Source organism: Crinia signifera, chromosome 3 (genome assembly GCF_055691185.1).
Source record: "Crinia signifera chromosome 3, ASM5569118v1, whole genome shotgun sequence".
Lineage (NCBI taxonomy): Eukaryota > Metazoa > Chordata > Amphibia > Anura > Myobatrachidae > Crinia > Crinia signifera.
In genome coordinates, this window is record NC_139219.1 from 71,045,692 (window position 1) to 71,066,469 (window position 20,778).

General features: G+C 44.9%; 1 protein-coding gene across 5 annotated transcripts in view; it reads right to left on the reverse strand.

Annotated features, from left to right (window-relative positions):
• Positions 1 to 919: 919 nt before the first annotated feature.
• Positions 920 to 20,778, reverse strand: part of NINL (ninein like) — a 118,356-nt gene continuing 98,497 nt past the window's right edge. For all 5 annotated transcript variants that reach the window (XM_083175975.1, XM_083175976.1, XM_083175977.1 and 2 more), the window contains 7 exons: positions 17,416 to 17,679; positions 15,431 to 15,505; positions 15,122 to 15,235; positions 12,124 to 12,237; positions 10,709 to 10,921; positions 10,055 to 10,168; positions 920 to 6,132 (listed from right to left, as the gene is read on the reverse strand). In XM_083175975.1, the coding sequence (XP_083032101.1) occupies positions 5,941 to 6,132; positions 10,055 to 10,168; positions 10,709 to 10,921; positions 12,124 to 12,237; positions 15,122 to 15,235; positions 15,431 to 15,505; positions 17,416 to 17,679 (1,086 nt within the window). In that variant the 3' untranslated portion in view covers positions 920 to 5,940. The remainder of the gene's footprint in view (positions 6,133 to 10,054; positions 10,169 to 10,708; positions 10,922 to 12,123; positions 12,238 to 15,121; positions 15,236 to 15,430; positions 15,506 to 17,415; positions 17,680 to 20,778) is intronic.

Here is a 20,778-nt window from a genome sequence, read left to right on the forward strand (position 1 = left end):
AAACCAGGCAGCTATATCGCTTACACGTTCCAGATTACTAGTGTGTTCCATTCCTAATCACACTGGTGCATGGTACTGGTACATTGGTGTGAAGATATTTCCAGCTATATCTCATGTCCAAATGGTTCAATGTTTGGAAATAGAATTGCTTTTAGTTGATTCTTAGCACCTAGACTAGAGAAAACCCACTATCATGGAAGTTCTATAGTAAACATCTGTTGTCGCCTGTCTCATGACTGCTCTGTCCGGTCCTGCTTCCTCTCTCATTGAGTGGGCTATTTGAATGGTATCTGGCTGACCGTGAGTAGGTCAATATCTGAAATTGTCTGACATACTAGAGGTCGACAAGCAACCGACTTGATTTATATTTTACCATTCCAGTGGACATGGAGTGGAAATATAATAGTGTGCCGAGCGCAGCAGTACACTTATACGGTGTCCATGTCAACATGAACATTAAAAACTGAAAAAAATCTCTTCGACCTTTTCATGTGTCAACCTCCAGTCATTGTCGACTTTGAGCAGATTGCCACCTAAACATGGTCAACATACTCTGTTGGCCATTAGTGGTCAACCTAGACATTGTCTACCATTTAGCCCAGAAACCTTTGCATGCTTGTGCACTTTTGCATGTATTTTGAGTCATTTCAAGTTTCTACTCTTAAATTATTGATGAAATTGGGTTTCCAGACAGGTAATCAATTTTGTAGATCTGTAACCCAGAGATGTGTGATATCTGCTCTTTCTCCTCAGTAAATTAGTTTTTTTTTTTTCCTTTTGCTCTATCTACTTTTAGAACTTGTGTGAAAATATGAGGTAGTTTTGAGCCACATTTCAGCAGAAAGTCCAAAAAAATAGAGAAAAAACAACATCGCTTGTTTCTGTTGCCACTTCATGGAAAAACGACAGCTGCCGCAAAGAGGAGAAACAGTGCTACATTTATTAACAATTCATTTTCAAATTTTTTGTTTGCAAGTTACTTTTAATTGCAAGTACGGCATCTCCATTCCATACAACAAAAACAAAGCTCATTAAGGCCCCCCTAATAATACATACCTCCCAGCCATGACTACTTCAGTGATACGGTCATGGGAGGTAAGGAGGCACTACATCTGAGGCACACCGTTCACACTGGTGTATCAACTGTGTGGGGCTAAATATTTAGGAATGTGTAAAGGCTAAATACTTACATCAGGATATGGACACTTCTACCATGACAACCATGCCACAGGCCTGATTTGCCATATTGGAAGTATGCTAATGTCACATTTATTCTTAAAATAATTACAAAAAAACTCTGTTCGTTAATTTCATTCTGTATTTTTTTTTTTTACAGGAATGTAAAAAATGTACATTATTTTTTGGTACTGTGCTGTATAAATATACACACATTTCATATACAAAACTGTACATAGATGAAACCAGATGTACACTGGATCGTCCAAGAGTATAATTATAGTACATTATATTTAACATTGACCTTCAAACTATGTTTGATTCCATACAATGACATTTTAGACACTTCTTTACAGAGAACACGTTTTCATTCTTTAAAAAACCCTAAACTGTTAGAAGTGTATACAGGTGAGGGGAGGGTATACTGTATACATGTCTCAGGCTTTTTATTTCCCCATGTATATGGAAAAATATGTATACAGAATAGGAGTTACATGTCAAGTTAGCTACACACTACAGCAATAGCACAATTGTCCAACAGCACATTTTCATCCAGTGGAAGGTCCCTTATTGAAGGCACACACTCTACAATTTAATTAACAATCTGACAATTTTCAGATGCATGTATCGGTAATTTGCATATCTCCGCCTACAAGCATGATGTGGTAAACCTGAAAATTATGCTTGATCAATGTCCACACACTACAGCAAGTCTGGCCAACCAGTGGCTCTCCAGCTGTTAATACACATCCCAACACGTAGCTAATCTACGTGTCCCAACATGCTTTTTTTAATAGCAAAACTGTGACAAGGCTTGCTGGGACTTCACTACACAATTTCAAGACCTTTGGACAACATCTTATGTAACCTCTGAATGTTTGGATGTTCAAACAAAGTTTGAGGTTTTTTTACCATTTTATTGGTATTTTGTCAGAACACTACACACAAAAAATAAAAATGGGCCATTTATCAGGAGATCGGTCTAACAGTTGTATAGTGTGTATCTAGCTTAACTCATAATTAGATCCAATTCTTCTGCACCAGAAGCAATCATCTTATGTCCTTCCTAGAATTTGGTGACATTCTAAAGCACGTCTGTTAAGAGCAAGTGGCATTCTTTTACTGAAAAGCAAGTTCATTATTTTGAAAGAAATAGGCTGGTATTTATGTGTTCTCTTCAATTGCTTAAGCAGAGTACACACTGGTGTGATGGGGAGTAATTTCAACATCCCCATTAAGCCAGCTCATCCTTATACACTGGAGCGATGTTAATACAGAACGAACAATCACCGTTCCTCCTTCATTAACATGCATGGTGCTGCTAGGTTTAACGTGCAGCACATCAAACCTGACCTTGTCACAAGTGACTGTGGGAACGTTTATATTGAGACGTACACACTGAGCGATATTTCGGTCCGATTCGTCTGGACAGCACATGCCCCAGTGTGTACCTAGTTTTATGTCATAACCACGAAATGATTGGGAGAAGTGTGGAAGGCCATTTGCTCTATTGGTGTGCCCCATACACAGAGTTTGATTTGGTCTATTTTCCATTCCATTTTGCTTCTATAATCCAAATCGAATCAAAATTCAATGGACATCAAAATGTTTTCAGCGGCAACGAAATTGAATAGAAAAATAGACTGTGCAGGCGAGACTATATAATCTACATCGAATGTGTACACAACGCCTTGTGATTTAATCCCAATCAAAATGCAAGCAAAATTGCACCGTCTGAACACCCCTGTAGCCAGATACAGAATTTCAATTTTCGAGTGAAACAATTAATTTAGCCTCACCTTATGAAATGTATACTTCTTATTTGCCGAACCTCTAATAAAATGTAGAGTTTGTATTTGCCAACATTTGCACAATCTGCGACGTATCACTGCAACCAATCGGACACTAAGGTTCAAGACAAACGGCTAGTATGTTGCATTGGGGCAGATGTATTAAGCCTGGCGAAGAGAAAAAGTGGAAGGAGATAGCTCACCAGCCAATCAACTTCCAACGGTCATATATCAAACACTGCTGATTGGCTGGTGCGTTACCTCCTTCCACTTTTTCTCCAGTTTATCTCTTCGCAGGCTTAATACATCTGCCCCAGTGTTACTAAAAACGAACTATAAAGGAGACATTGAATACCGGGCACGTTGGCTGATCCCTGCAATCACAAGGCTTGGAGAACAGGTGTGCAGCATGCACTGACATTATACAGGCGTGATCAGCTTTATATGGGCCTAGTCTGGCTATTGCCCTGGTCAGGGCAACAATAAGGAATGTAAAAGTAAAACCTTTACTAAACTAGAAGATCATTTGCCGGTTGGACACTCCTCTGTCTCGTAGCTTTTAGTCTACGGCTGTTTGCATTGAGGGTGTTTTGGACCAATGTGGAATATTTTAGGATGTTTGCAATGTCTATGCCAGAATATGAAGTGATGCTGACTCCCCACTGCTGAGGTAGGAATTATGGCCCTCATTCAAATCTGATCGCAGTACAAATTTGTTCTCAAAATGGGAAAAACCATGTGCACTGCAGGTGGGGCAGATGTAACATGTATAGAGAGAGTTAAATTTGGGTGGGGTGTGTTTGAAACTGAAATCTAAATTGCAGTGTAAAAATAGTATTTACCCTGTACAGAAACAAAATAACTCACACAAATGTAACTCTCTGCACATGTTACATCTGCCCCACCTGCAGTGCACATGGTTTTGCCCATTTTGAGAACAAATTTGTACTGCGATCAGATCTGAATAAGGGCCTATGTGGGATAAACCATTACCCATGGTGAGACCTTCCGACCTAGCACAATGATACACACAGCTACAAACAAACACTTTTCTCCCTGTTGTGGTGGATGGATAGATCACCTTCTAGTATATAACTAGTTACAGGACATAGCTATTAGTAGTCCATAGTGACTACCATTGTGCCTGTGAAACACCTGCAACCAATATGTGCCAATAAGTACACTTCGCACAGTAATCCTAAACTTCTTTCAGTCACAGTACCCCAGAGCATACAGTGAGCAACCCTAGGTCCAAAGTGTCAAGCAAATTGTGTTTCTAGGTCAGCCTAGACCAGGCATGTCCAAACTGTGACCCTCCAGCTGTTGTAAAACCACACATCCCAGCATGCCTTGCCATAGTTTTAGCACTCCCTTATAGCAAAACAGTGGCAATGCATGATGGGAGTTTCACAACAGCTGGAGGGCCATAGTTTGGACATGCCTGGTCTAGACCTAGTCTGTTATAGTGAGGGGCAGGATGTACTTCTGTTTGTCTATCACAATGACCATAAGTACTTTGAAATGACCCAAGACACCCAGCTTAGGAACCACCGACTTGGACCATGCGTTGTAATGAATACATATGCACCTTTCAGATCGCAAAGATAGGTCTGAGCCAGTAACGACCCAGGTCCGATGCTTTCACATTAAACCCGGGTCACCCGTTATGCAGAGAGCACCCCAATAAAATCACCCCAACACCGTCTCCCCCTTGCTACAGGTAGCCAGCATCAGTACTACTACACATGAAAATTCTATTGTTATTAAGATTTTCCTCAGCAATGATAGCTCCGCTTTACAATTGTCCTTGCAGATGATCTGATATTAGGTAATACAAAACCTAAAATAATGTTGTACAACACAGTTACACTACATCACATTGTGCAGTACCAGCTGCTTAAAATACAGTAATAAAAATGTAGTTAGATGCAGGAGTCAGAATTCAGCAAGGCCCTCAGCAACCAATATGGTTGGAACCTGGGCAATGGAGAAGCCAGACACCTACATATTGTACATGTACCAGTGCTTTCTTAGCCTCAATAGCAGAGCAGACAGCGCAAATCTCCAGGGGACCATACAGTACTCTGCCATGTTCCTCAGGAACAGCCAGAAGGCATGTACAGTAGCAATGTATCTTTGCTTATTGTTCCTAGCAGCCCCTCGAGTTGCTAAGATTCCCTATTGTAATAATGCACACAGCTGTACACCATGGTCAGCACACTGCAGAGGACTGTATGCTTGTGAACAAGTAGTAGGATTGATCAGTGATCTCCCCTGCAGTGCATTATGGCTGTTGCTCTAGACCTTGTTTCTGAGTCAATTTATCACATCAGCAGAACAATCTGCACCCTAAAGGCAGAAAGGAAAGAGGCTCTGGCCTTTACTATATCAGTAAATACAGCTCAGGGGTAGTTCAGAAATAAATGTTCACCTAGATGGAGACCACTAAGTAGATGGCGTTACATTATCTGTGATAGTCATGTGATTCATTATTTTTTCCCTATATATTTGAAACAATTAGTAGAATCCGCATGTTCCTGCATTACTTCATGCTCTTGCTGCAAAGAACAGCAGTGCTGGTGCTCGTCAGGTCAGTGTCTCAGTGGGTATTGGGTTGACACAGCTACGGTTGACATGTATTGGGTCGACCACTGAAGGTCAACCCCTGAAAAGGACAACATGGGCTTAGGTCGACATAGGTTTTTGGGTTTTTCATGTTTTTTTTTGTCCTGAATGTCGACATGGACACTAACGGTGCACCGCGCTCCGGGCACGGTGCCTAGCTGCCCTTGGCACACTATTATATTCTCCCCTCCACGCCCTAGTGGATGGCATGAAATAGCGCCGGTCAACTAGAAAAATGTGAAATCCCCATGACGACCTTTTGACTGTCAACTTTACTAATGTCGACCTAATGCTTGTGTTGACCTAAGCCCATGTTGACCTAACGACCATATATAGTGCAGCTACATAATCAGACAGCCAGAGACGCCGGTGCAATCTTCCTGATCACTTTGTTGAGTGCAGCAATCTTGTCCTCCAGGAGGTAGTTCTTTTTCTCTGCGCTCTTCTGCCGCTGCTCAGTCACCTGCAGAGCTTTCATCAGCTGGGCATTCTCCACATACAGGTCCTTCAGAAGCAGGTCTGATTTCATATTCTTCTCCAGCTGTACAAAGACATGAATGGAAAGTCATCAATAGGAAAGAACTGAGATGAGAAGAAGTGCAAAGCGGAACCAATCAATCTGGAAGGACAAAGATATTCGATAAAATATAAAAAATTATTTGAGTGTTAATATGAAAATAGGTCATATATAAAATACAATAAATGTATTATACTTGTAGCATAAACCACCAGGACAGTCAAGAAAGGTGAATATGAAGTGGATACTGGTACTTACTGCGGCTAAAATTCATGTAAATGTGAAATACGCTCGACACATAAAGGGGAGATTGCTTGGAGAGAGAAAGTACAAACCAAATAGCTTATAAATGCCATGATACAGGCTGTGTTTCAAAAATGTCGGGTTTATTGTTCTGACGTATACCTGCCCATAAAGTACCAATCAATGTGTTCCTAGCTGAACCTCCGGCTCTTGGTGGGATCAGTCAGATGAAATATTTTTTCAGAGACCAACACTTACTGCAACTTTCTCACCCGAGTACATCAAAAGGTACGTTTAAACATTCCCGGCTAGGGTGGCAATCATCAAACGGTAAAAAAGGTATGAGAACTTCCTTTATTATTCAATCACACATGCCCGTAGCAGTTTCTTTAAACACACATCAGTAGTAGAATAAAAGTTTTATTTAAATCCACAAACACACATTAAAAAAAGACAGGTCCACTGACAAGGGGGAGTCCAGCCTGATGGAACAACCAGTCCTCACCGTCCCAACGTGCTGCAGACACACCGAAAGGTAAGCTGAATTTATTTATTTTATTTATTAACAGTTTCTTATATAGCGCAGCATATTCCGTTGCGCTTTACAAAGGAGACACTGATACATCAAAACGGTATTTACAGACAGTCAAAATGTAGGAGGGCCCTGCTCGCAAGCTTACAATCTGAATGGCTTGAGACCACGCGCAGATGGACGCGCTGACTCCGGTGTGTCAGCATAAGCAGCAGTGTCACTGCGTGATTGAATAATAAAGGAAGTTATCGTTACTTTGTTACCGTTTGCTGATTGCCACCCTAGCCGGGAATGTTTTAAAGATACCTTTTGATCTACTCGGGTGAGAAAGTTAAAGTAAGTGTTGGTCCCTGAAAAAATATTTCATCGGACTGATCCCACCAAGGGTTAAAATAAACAGCTACGTGCACTCAAGAGAGGATTAAAAAGTGTTGTCCTATAAGCCTTCTGATCACACCACCTGCTCTCCGGGGTCACAAGCAAGCTTCAGATCTGCGCTGGTTATTCCCACAATTTTGGTTTCTGTAATTGTTTGTCTGTCTGTCCAGAGGTTTGATGGTCTCTGGGGGATGTACTAGCTGCAAAACTTCTAATTAGCGCTTGTTATATATCAACCTTTTTTTTGTGAACCACCGGCTGACATGTCACGCTGTGTGTACACGGTGCAGTGGTACTATGGCGTGACGTACCATGTCATGCTACATTCAGCATAATAGCATCATCTTCTGATTGGCCGTGTAGCACTGATAACCAGAATGTATTGTGTATGACCAGTGGGAGTGCACAATCAGGAGTACACACTACCATCTGGCCGTTCTGTGAATACAGCATGCCAGCAGCAACTATGCATATGAAGAAGCCTTGATAAAGATTCTATTGGAATCAAAACATTGGCATAAAAACATGCAAATAAAGCTATAAATATCCAATACCAACCCCAGCATCCCCACTACCGCCAGAAGACCTGTGACTCAGGATATGTCAGTATTGATCATTTGAGGATTTCTGTCTATGGGACATGTCAAATAGGAATGTATATGGACAGGATTAAGAACACTCTGATGATATGAATGATAAGGTAACTTGAACAAATGAGAAGCTGACGCTGTATTACAGATTCCGAGGATTGATAGAACTATTTAAGAGTAGGAGAAATGTTGCTGCACCCTCAACGCACCAAGAATAGTGTTAGGCTGTGTACACACCGGGGCGCTTTTGTGTTTTGCTGAGCGACCATATTGCCCGTGATGGGAGTGTACACCGGCAATATATCGCCGCGTGCGCGCTCCCGTATTCTCCCCCGTAGTGATCGCTGATCGCAGGAACATGCTCCTGCGACCAGCTGATTTCCACTGCCGGGCTTCCCCAGCAGTTTCTTTTTCATTAGCGACCATCTCTGGTCACTAAGCGATATATTGCTCGGCGATATATCCCCCTGTGTGTACAGGGCTTTAGAGTAATTCATATACATGAAGCATGGCTTTAGAGTAATTCATATACATGAAGCATAAGTCACGTTCCCAGCACAAACCTGGCCCAAAATACTTATGGTGGTTTATGCAAATTGATGATGGCTGGACAACTGTTTAAGTCGGTCTTTGAGGTTCTCTGCAAAAGTGATCTCTGAGCCGAACGTTTCCCTGTGAGGAAGTCACGCTTTATGCAGATCCTCTCTAGGGGACATTGAGGTGCACACATGCCATGTGACTCTCCAGAAATGTCCACCACATAACACCCTCCCTCAGCATGACTCCACCTCACACAGCCATTACCTCTTCATGTCCCCATGATGGCTCCAGGCAAACATTGTCTCAAATACAAAATACTAAAAAGGAAGAAGCAGCTTCAGAGTGCACAGCAAGGAAATCTGCACAGAGCAATATTACATTGTACCATGCTGCAATGGCCAAGTACCAAAAAACTAACCCTGAGGTGCACAGAGGGCAGAGCCATCTTCACGTATGGGCTCAATGAGCAGCTGCCCAAGGGCCCGCCAAGTCTAGGGGTCTTTGGATCTGGGCTGATTTGGTTGTGGGTATCTGCCTTCCATGCTTCTTGGGAGGCAGTAGAGAATTGCACTCCCCCTGCTCACCACATGCTGTACATCCCACTGCACTCCCCTGCTCACCACAGTGTACCTCCCACTGCACTCCCCTGCTCACCACATGCTGTACCTCCAAGTGCACTTTCCTGCTCACCACATGCTGTACCTCCAAGTGCACTTTCCTGCTCACTACAGTGTACCTCCCACTGCACTCCCCTGCTCACCACATGCTGTATATCTCACAGCACTCCCCTGCTCACTACAGTGTACCTCTCACTGGACTCCCCTGCTCACCACAGTGTACCTCTCACTGGACTCCCCTGCTCACCACAGTGTACCTCCCACTGCATTCCCCTGCTCACCACATGCTGTACTTCCCACTGCACTCCCCTGCTCACCACATGCTGTACCTCCCAGTGCACTCCCCTGCTCACCACAGTGTACCTCCCACTGCACTCCCCTGCTCACCACATGCTGTACATCCCACTGCTTTCCCCTGCTCACCACATGCTGTACCTCCCAGTGCACTTTCCTGCTCACCACATGCTATACCTCCCAGTGCACTCCCCTGCTCACCACATGCTGTACCTCCCAGTGCACTCCCCTGCTCACCACATGCTGTACATCCCACTGCACTCCCCTGCTCACCACAGTGTACCTCCCACTGCACTCCCCTGCTCACCACATCCTGTACATCCCACTGCACTTCCCTGCTCACCACATGCTGTACCTCCCAGTGCACTTTCCTGCTCACCACATGCTGTACCTCCCAGTGTACTCCCCTGCTCACCACATGCTGTATATCTCACAGCACTCCCCTGCTCACTACAGTGTACCCCCACAGTACTCGCCTGCTCACTACAGTGTACCTCCCACAGCACTCGCCTGCTCACTACAGTGTACCTCCCACAGCACTCGCCTGCTCACTACAGTGTACCTCCCACAGCACTCGCCTGCTCACTACAGTGTACCTCCCACAGCACTCCCCTGCTCACTACAGTGTACCTCCCACAGCACTCGCCTGCTCACTACAGTGTACCTCCCACTGCACTCCCCTGCTCACCAAACGCTGTACCTCCCACTGCACTCCCCTGCTCACCAAACGCTGTACCTCCCACTGCACTCACCTGCTCCTTTAACTGATCCACTTTTTCCTGCAGCATCACTCGCACATTCTTCAGATTCATTTCCACATCCTGCATTCGCTCTTCCATCCGCCGCAGAAGCTTCTCATGTTCCTCCTACAACAATATTGTATGTTAAATGACAATTACAAGCAGAACATGAACTTAAAAAAGTTTTGCCATTTTTTTTGTGAGTTCCTTAAAGAAAGAGTTTAGAAATAAAAGCATAGAACATTAAATCAACTTATATAAAACACCACCACCACATAAATGAAAATACATCCCCAACAGCAGCTTCTGCCCTGGTAGAGCTTACAGTCTACAGTATAAGCCATATACAGTAAAGCAGAAAAGGAAGTCATTTGTATCTGGAACAAAACACATTGCTATGGAAGGGTAGCAAATACATTGATATTATTTCTCTGCAATGTAAATACGGTCTGCTTTTGTGTGCAGCTGTTTTACACTTCATTTTTCCTGGTAGTCCCACCAGGGCAAGAAGTATTGCAGCAATGTGCAGAATTGCAGGATGGTTCATGGTATGGATTCCCCATGGCTATCCAGTAGTTTTATTTAAGAAAAAGAGGCTTTCAGAAATTGTGGAATATTTGTTCTAAACACCACAAACATCTCTACATCATACGGACGGTGCCGTACCCGCTGCATAGCCAGCTGCCGGTTGGTCTGCTCAGCATGAAACCTCAGTTTCTCATGTAGCTGTTGTACTTTCTCCTGTTCTTCTAACAGTCTGTTCTGTAAGTGAGAGGCCTGCTCCCTAGGCACTGTACTATCCATCTTCTCCTTTATCTGCTGGACCTCTCGCACATGCTGGGATTGCACCAGCGTCAGCTTGGTGTTGGCTTCTAGTAGCTGTGTAGCAAGATAAGAAATAGACAGGCATCCAAATACTACATCAATTATTGTGACATATACAAGCAATCAGGACAAGGGCTCCTCAGCAGCAGAAGGGAAGCTGAAAGCCAATAGACAGCAATGCTAGAAACGTCCAACAAGATCTATAAAGGTGAGTACACACGTACAGATTTTCTGTCTGATCTATCTGGTGGGAACAAAAACCCTGGAACTGTATGGGAGCAACTGACAATCAAAAAATTGTTCCCAAACACTTGAAAACAGACAGTGATCAGTCAGACAAATTGTTTAATCGTTCTGATATAACAAATTTATCAAAGTATATATTTCTTTTCTGTTTTCCTACATTTGGGTGGAAATTTTTGATTGTCATATGTTCCCATACATTTCCAGGTTTTTGTTCCCACCAGATAGATCAGACAGAAAATCTGTACGTGTGTACGCACCTAAACAGCACATACATCTACCATCTGTGCAGTATAATATCAGGTCTTGTTCCTTAGGGCTCAGGACTTTTGTTTTTCTGCAGTCCTTAAGGCACCCCAGCATGCCCTGCTACAGTTTTGGTATTTGGACATGCTAAAACTGTTGCAGGACATGCTGGGACGTGTAGTTCAACAGCTGGTGGGCCAAAGGTTTCCAGGAACAAAAGCACGTCATCAACATATAGGGGGTCATTCAAGTACAGTCGGATTTGCCATCACTACTGCGGCTTCCTTGGAAGCAGCAGTGATAGCACTGTATGGTAATGCAGCAGGAATATCTATTACAAGACGACGCCCCCTGCTGCAGGAGTGATCCGACCGGTGTCCTAGGATGCAGTATGGGATCACTCAGTCACCATCGAGCAACTGCCGCTCGCAGCCTGCCCTAGAAATAGTTATGGCCTGTTTCAATACATGCTTACCTTCAAACCCACCCCCCCGGAATCTCCTTGGCCGCAGCGGTAAATTACTACGATTCGCAACCTTTTTTGTGTGTGTGTGTGTGTGTGTGTGGGTGTGGGGGGGGGGGGGGGGTATGCTAAAGATGCAAATTGCGTCATTTAGCCCCACCCCTCAAATTTCTGGAATTTGCGAGATTTGCAGTACTGGGGGCGGGGCTTCATGACATCTACGTCAGATGAGGAGACTTTAAAGGAAGGCAATCCTGGCTTACACCAAATGACCAGGTTACCATTAGTGCATACTAAAATGTACCTGATCCTGCGATTCCTCCAGTTCTGATCTAAGCTGATCCTGAGTCCTCTTCAAACCACAGCATTCTGCCTGAGCTTGTTCAAAGTCTCTCTTCAAATCTCCTATTTGACTCACCTGGGAATGTGGTATACAAATTATAATATGTAGATTTGCACTGAGCTAGAAAGCAAATGTAGGCTTCAGGCATGCAGGCATTTGTATTATTCTTCAGAAGCCATTGCAACACAATGCTCCATGTGCATTCACTTCTGGACATAAAATCTCACAGACCTATTACTATGTAATGCTCCGGATCATCATAACATTGGCTGGTCTGTCCTTAAACTCTAATCTATGACAGATTCAGAACGGCGGGTGCGCGCATGTAAATCGCTGTGTGGGCTATATACACAGCGATTTACATGCATCTTCAGGCATTTTCTGAGCGATTTGTTAGAATCGCTCAGAAAATGCCTGAATATCGTGCTGTATGTGGGGGCCTATAGATTCAGAACGGACGGGCTGTTCAATTCAGAGCAGTCGCTCAGAAAGCTCCTGCTCATCTCCCGCATGTGTGGCTGCGGGCAGATGAGCAGGGCCGAGCGACTGCGGACGCCGCAGACCCGCCGCACCCCGCGCCGCAGAACCCGCCGCCGCCACCCCTGACCCCCCTCCCCCACCAGCAGTAGCACCCATCCCCATCGCCACCCCCACCTCACCTCTCCTCTCGGCGGCAGCGCGGCGGAAATGTTTAAAAAAAAAAAAAAAATTTAATTTCAAAATGGCCGCGGCCAGCCAATCACGGCTCGCCGCGTCATTGCCCCGCCCCCTAGAGCTGGCTATATTAGCCAGCTCGAGACGGGGAAGGAGCAGTCAGTCCGACGGCGGAGAAGGAGAGAAGAGCTCCTGAAGTCCTGGGAGGCGCGGCCAATGCAAAAGAGCTTAAAAGGCCGCCGCCCCCAGGTGAAGAACACAGATGAAGAGGCAGAAGCCCTGGGAGGCGGCGGCCATGCAAAAGAGCTTAGGGGGCCGCTGCCCCCAGGTGAAGACCAGATGCAGTTTATTAAATAAAACATTTAAAACCAGTGTTTGTTGTTTTATTTTAATATTTCCTTTACAGGGGGGCTATAGGTACCGGCGGGCCTTTAATGCCCCACATGCTGGTACCTGTGGTTCTGCCAAGTGCCAGCATGTGGGGCAGGCTTGCTGGGACCTGTAGTCCTACTGTAAAAGACAATATTACTGTTAAATAAGCTATCAACCCTGCACCCACCGCCCAGGGGTGCAGGGGATAGCCCCGGGCTGCAGCCCAGGCCTGGGGTGCCCTGGAGAGGGGGGACCCCCTTATTTGGGGGGTCCCCACCTCCCCAAAAACTCCCGGCCTGGGCTGACTAGTTAGGGTGGGTAATGCTTTGGCCACGGGACACCATCAAGCGTGTCCCCTGGCTATGGCATTACACCCCTTGCTAGTTGAGCCTGGTGCTGGTCTCCAAAATATGGGGGACCCCTATTCATTTTGTCCCCCGTATTTTGGAAACCAGGGCCAGCTCAAGAGCCTGGTGCTGGTCCCCAAAATCAGGGGGACCCCACGCACTTTGTCCTCTGGATTTTGGGAACCAGGACCACTCAAAAAGCCCGGGGCTGGTCATGCCTGGGGGGGGGACCCCATGCCATTTTTTTTTTTACAAAATTATTGTCTGTATGACAGAGGATGAGACGCTGGACCCCGGACTTGGTAAGTATTTTTTTGTCAGCTCTCACTGTACCACCAACGTTTAATAGTTTGCATATGGGTTTGCATTCGGTTCAGGGGGAACCACTAGCCACCATGATTTAATTTTTTTTTTGGGGGGGGGGTAGCATATTAGGGGAGGTGAAAGAATACTTATTAAAGAAGACATAAAGTTATGTGCTAGATGTGTTCAGTAATAATAACATTTTTGTGATGAAGTGCAGTGTTTTTACTTCACTTTCTGTGACAGATTTGAAATCTCCCGTGCTGAATCTTCCATTATGAATCTCTGACACAAATCTCTCTGTATGTGGCTCATTGTCTGAAATGAGTCACAAGAGTGAAATCTCTTGTGCTGAATCTCCCGTTATGTATCTCTGGCACACATCTCTGCGTATGTAGGGCCCTTAACACAAAAGCGTGGGCGTGGCCTATCAAAGTTGGAGCAGCCAGGCTCGCATGTGTGATGCACACCAAAAAAATGAGTCTGCACTAGTACCTCCATATATTGACTGCAAACATTTACATATGAGCCAATATATAGGCTGGTCAATTGCCAAAGTACTATGGCTGTAACAGATGATAATTCATGGCTTTTGCTGGCTTTTTTGGGGGTCCCCCATCCCAGATTCAAACATAGTATTAGGGACCCACCAGAGTCGAGTTCACCTAGATCCTGGTTTGTGGGAATATTTCTTGGCTAATAAATATACCAAGAATGGTACTTGTGTAGTTTCACGGCGCCACCGCGCGCACAGTCTGTGTTTGAAACTTGGCAGCCTGCCAGACTCTGTGTTTACTGTGCGCGTGCCGCTCTAGCTGTTCTCAGCGCAGCGCGTGGCTGCTTTCCTTATGTAAGCTACGTTATCAGCGTACCGCTGGCAGCAGCAGCGCGCGCTGACAGGTCATTGTGGTACTTGTAGTTCCACAGTGAAATAGGCAGTCCTGCACACCGCTGACAACGGGGGCATGTAAACTGGACACCCAGGCCATGAAACTACACAAGTACCCCAAGAATATCTAGATTGCTGAATATTAGATAGCATTGCTTATTATAATTATTGTGGAGTCTGCAACTGTATTTTTCTTGTTGTAGAACTACAAGTCCCAGCATGATAGCACCTTGATGTGTGTGTAATTAGGGAGTGCAATCCAAGATCCCTTACCCCTATGTACTTATTATTGAGATTTCCGTATCTATGCTCAGGCAGATGAGTGTTATGTCATGGGAAGATCATGACAATGTGCTTTTAAACAGTATAGATAACTGTACATATTCAGGATTACCTGCTCAGTAGCTTCCTTCAGTCGTTTGGTGACAGACTGGCACTGGTCCTCCAGAGATTGCTTTGCTTGCCTTAATGCAGAAACTTCATCTTGAAGCTTCGTTAGTACAGACAGCTGCAAATGATTCAGAAAAATATCACTTGTACAGACCACTTATATGGTACAGGCAGTTTAGAACGCCATTCCTCATTAGTAGCAATGGCAAATAAGTGAATCGTACTAAAACTAAATGAAGATATTACAAAATAATCAGCCCATAAAGTTTAAATATCCTGGGAGTCATGCTATATAGCACTTGGCCACACTCACCTGTCTGTTTGATTCGTCCAATCCGTTTAGAAGGTCTTGTTTTTCCTGCTTGTGTTTGACAATCAGATTTTGAATCTGTATCAGAAATAGAAGGAATGCCCATATGGTGACTGAGACACATTTCACAACAGTATTAATAAAAAAAGGATTCTAAAAAGCATTAGTAGCATAACTTGCAAATATATGTACAAATCCCAGGAGTAAATCTGATAGAAGTCTGTGATCCTATACGGCAGAGATGGGGAACCTTCGGCCCCCCAGCTGTTGTGTAACTACATATCCCAGCATTCCTTGCAACAGTTTTAGCAGGGCCAAATAGCAAAACTGTAGCAGGGCATGCTGGGATGTGTAGTTCAACAACAGCTGGAGGGCCGAAGGTTCCCCATCCCTGCTATACGGAGACATGTCCCCACACAGCAGCCTTTACATCAGCAAACACACTGTGCAATCCCCCTACAGCTCTGCACACTGCAGGAAATGACTGAACGCAGAGGATAACTTACAATAAGTGACACTTGCCCTCATAGTAAATACAGACATCCATACATTTGTTACTTTCCATGGTATGAAAACCATATTAATTTGTGCATTTTTAAGAGGGAGATGGGATGGAAGATAACCAGAAAGTACAAAATAAATTGGAGGCAGATGGGGTCGGGGTGAGAGGTAAAGCGACAACCAAAAACGTTCAACACAAAACAAAAAAAAACCTGTACCATCACTTCAGCTCCCTGACCCGAGTCCACCCCAGCAATGTGATCATTTTTACTGATATATTGTATATAGTAGCTCTTTTATAGAAGATAATTTTAAGTTGTAGAAATATTGTTTTGCACTCAGTTTGGATGCACTAAGAAAGCCGAGCTTTATATCCCTCTGCTGGGTGTCCGGTCTGCTAATGGACAAATCCACTAGAAAAAACTTGTGTAGTTTCATGGTGCCACTGACCACGGATTGCATCGCATCGCATGCAAATCGCACACCCCCACTATTGCATTGCATAGAATCCGATGCGATTTAGCACACCCCCACCATCCACGTCAGCCCGAAGCATGGCAAGCCCTGCGAGAGGAAGCGGTATGCGTAATCCTGACCTGTTCATACCCCCACTATCCACGTCGGCGTGGAGTTGATTTTATAAAGTGTGGCGAGCGCCGTGAGGGGATGCTGAAAAAGTCAGCCCGAAGTGTGGCGACCTGTTCATACCCCCCACTATCCACCTCAGCCCAAAGCGAGGCGCAGTGAGCCCTGCGAGGAGACGCGGATTATTTGACAAGTAATACACATCAAGTAATCCGCGTCCGCTCTCCACGCTTCGGGCTCGTTTTCCACATCCGCTCGCCACACTTCATAAAATCAACTCCACGACTACGTGGATAGTGGGGGTATGAACAGGTCGGGAGGACGCGTACCGCGTCCCCGTGTGGGGCTCACTGCACTCGCAATGCTTTGGGCTGATGTGGATCGTGGGGGTGTACTAAATCGCATCGGATCCCATGCGATTTGTGTGCGATGCGACCCACGGGAAGTGGCGTTGTGAAACTACACAAGTACCGATGGTTAAACAAGAAGACTCTGTTCTAGGCCATGTCAAGAAGATGAACCTGCAGGATGTCCACGCACATCCCCCCATGGCCCATAATTAAGGAAAGGGAGACATGATGCTGTGCCTCCAGTAAACGGTCTGGTGCCAGTCCCTGTATTGGATGTGTTGGATCACATGAGGATCCCAGTCACTACCTACTGCAGCAGTGACTGGGTCAGCTAACTCAGACTGTTCTTATATTCCCCAAAGCCAGGGGCTTTAAACTCTACCCAAGCATCACTGCAGCACAATATGCCGGCATTTTCACTGCTTCTGACATGGATGAAACAGAAATATCATTACAACTTAGGACAAGAGAAAGATCGGAGACCACAATATACTTCTGTTAAAGTAAAGCAGAGTTTAGAATACATGTTGTGTCAAGAAATCATTGGCATACCTTATCTGTCAGTAGCAGCACTTCTTGTTCTAGCTGTGCTTTCTTCTGTTGCCAGTCAGTGTGCTGGCGCTCCTGCTCGCTCTCCATAGCACTGAGCTGTTCCTGGAGTTCCTTCATTGTTGCTGTGACCGCTTCTTTCTGCTCAGTCACGACTCTCAGCCTGCTGTCTAGCTGCTGAATGGTCGCCTGGTCACCTTCATTCTGTGCTTTTATATCAGACACCAAACTTTTCTGCTGCCAGAATTCATTACGGACTTTATTATTCTGAAAATGTGCACAAAAATAAAGGAACAGTGAACTTCCACATATGTCAGATGTATGAGCTGTGCATCACATGGAAGCATATCTGACAACACAAGGGCCCTTATTCTGGTCTGTTTGCAGCGGGGACTGATGTTTTTGAACTGCGCATGTGCATTTCTGCACATGTGCATACGCAGGATGCGTGCACCCACGGCGAACAGAGAGTGTTCACCGGGTGCACCCACCCATCACAGCAGGCGGCCCCATTAGCATTTGCTGTGCGTTCTCATGCTAATGAGGCCATGACGCGGGGGGGGGGGGGGGCTGACATCACTGGATCTCAGCTGCCAACTCATTTCCTTCCCAGCATCCACGCATATGTTAGTGACTTGAGAGTCACTTTTAAATGCCGACCATCAAAATTATGTGGGAGGTTCCCCCTGCTCTGCGAATGAGAGAGTTGCCCTTGCAGATAGGTGGCCCCAGCCATCCATACGCAAGGCGGGGTTTGGTGGACTCGCAAGGCTGCAAATTCGCAGTGTGGCGAATCAACCAGAATAACCCCCAATGTCCCTGCATTAGCTTAGCAACCGCCTCACTACTCTGTACTGAGGGTTCTTCCAATCTCTAGCCATCAGTCTGTGGCTTCCCCCCAGTTCCTCGCATTTCACCACTGACCCTAATATACATATCCATGCCCTCACAAACATAGGGAACGGTTTCAAACTTTCTAAATTGTGGACAAAAGGAGAAGTTGCTCATAGAAACCGATCCCCTTCTAGCTGGGGGGTTTTAAGAACATTCTATGAAGTGAGAGAGAGAAGCTGACTGGTTTCTATCGGCAACTACTCCACCCTTTAAAAGGTTACATTATTTTCCCCTTTAATCAATCAATTGGTAAATCACTGTTCCCATTTTTAGCTCCTGAAACACACCACAGTGATTAACTCTTTGAGTGCCAACATCTCCGTGAGCGCTAAAGATATCTGCTAAATTTGCCAGCGTCTCATTTCTTATATAGATTCAAATTAAAAAAAGAGATTATATTTCCTATATAAGGTAACATTACAGGTCATTATGATGAATAAAAAGGTTTGCTTAGCAAATTTCACACCTATTTTGACAAATTCACTTGGCACTGATAGGGTTACCCATGTAACAGACCAGCTGTCCTGCAACATTAGAGAACTGAGAAGATTCTTTAAATTAAAAACCTTCTGACACTTTTGCGATGTCGCTCAGAGATATATCAGTAGCGCACGCAGGGGGGGGTTTCTGAGTACCCAGAAACCCCCCCAGGAGTCTAAGGTTTCTAGGCTGAAAGCTGATGGTCCCCTCTTTCCATGGGTACATGAATTTTAAAAATCGGCCCATGGGAACCGGATATATCTGACTTCAAAGCAGTGGTCCCCATCCAAGCCTGTTAATTGCTCTTCCCAGAGAGATATTTCAGGTTCTCTCTGACTTAGAGTTTTTCTGAGGGTATATTCCAAAAGCTGGGACACTCCCCCTTTGAAGGACACTAGTAGCTTGTCTCTACTGTGCCCAGAACCAGAGATATCAGCCTTCCTGCAGCTGGTTACTGCTCCAGCTCCACACACCTGGTATGTAGTTTTATATGCTCATTGGCAGATTGCTCTGCCTCCTGAACTCTCATCCCCTAGTCCCCAATACCATTTGGTAGGTGGGATTCTCTAGTTTTTAATTCCATTAAAATCTTAGAAATCTATTTCTGGGAACTGGAGCAATCTGTCCTCCCACCAGAAAATTATGAATAACAAGCCCACTCCACTATACACCCCTTCTCTGCATATTAAACATCCTCTACCACCCTGGAAGTTATGTATCAGGGCCCCTTCATTCAACCCAATGCCCCCTTCTCCCACCCCATCTCCCACCATCTGTGCAGTAAAGGGGTAATTAGTGGAAATTACTGATCCAGGCCCTACATGCTGAGCGGTTGATATAATACCCCCTACCACCCGTGGGACATCAAAGCTTCCCCCACCCCTACCGCTGGAGGATCGGTAGGTGCCCCAATACATTGCTATGCCTAGGGGTGTACACTGCTGTTGACGCCCCTGAATGTATATATATGTATGTGTATATATGTGTGTGTGTGTGTCTATATATATATATATATATATATATATATATATATATATTATTTATATAAATTTGGTCTATCTATAATACTTTAACTGACTCAGCATATACTGGGTCACCTAAGTGTCCATCTCCGTACTTTGCTCCGCCCCTCTGGAAACCCCCTTCTGAAAATCCTGCGTTTGCCACTGTATATTCCCTACATTACACAACCTCTGGTATCGGCAGGAAACGAGAAGACCCGAGATGCAGATCCTCCAACAGGAAGAGGAGATTGGTTCTAACAGTAAGATCAAAGGTCTCTCAGCTAAAACCAGTCAGTTACTCAAGCCGCAGTTGTACTTGGAATGCTGAATAAAATCAATATTTTTTTCTGTAAAGCATGAAATACACCCATGATAAGGTGTTTGTATTACGGTCCTCGATCACTCAATCTGCTGTACAAAGTACCATTGGTAAAGGTTGTCCCATGTTGTTAGCCCATTTACCGTGACTTACCGTCATGCCAGTTCTGTCCTGCCACCCTGGGTGTGGCAAGTACAGCCAGATATGAGATAAAGCAGCATCCTCAGTTATGCCACTAAAGTCAACAGGCGCTAGTGACTCATTCATTAGTGCTGGGCTTATTCACTCCTTGGGACTGGTCTCAGATGGGATTGTAAGGATGTCTGCAGTATTAGCTCACTGACACATTTACCCGTCACTCTGCTCTTAACAGATCTTACTTGTTTTCACTCGTCTGCTCATCATGCTGCTCTTCCTGCCTCAACCTTTACTGGTCACCATTTACGATTGTTTTGTGCCTGCAATCACCTCAGCTTGTGACCTGACTATTCTGTTAGCTTCTTACTCCAAACGTGGATCAGTACCACAATGCAGTAACATATAGTCAGGTACAGTTTATATCATCACCTCAGCACACGTGGTATATGCAGCTGATTATTGCTAATGCTACAGCATTCAGTAGCTTCTATGTGAACCTTTACTGCATTGCATGTAAGACCAGGTGTGGTG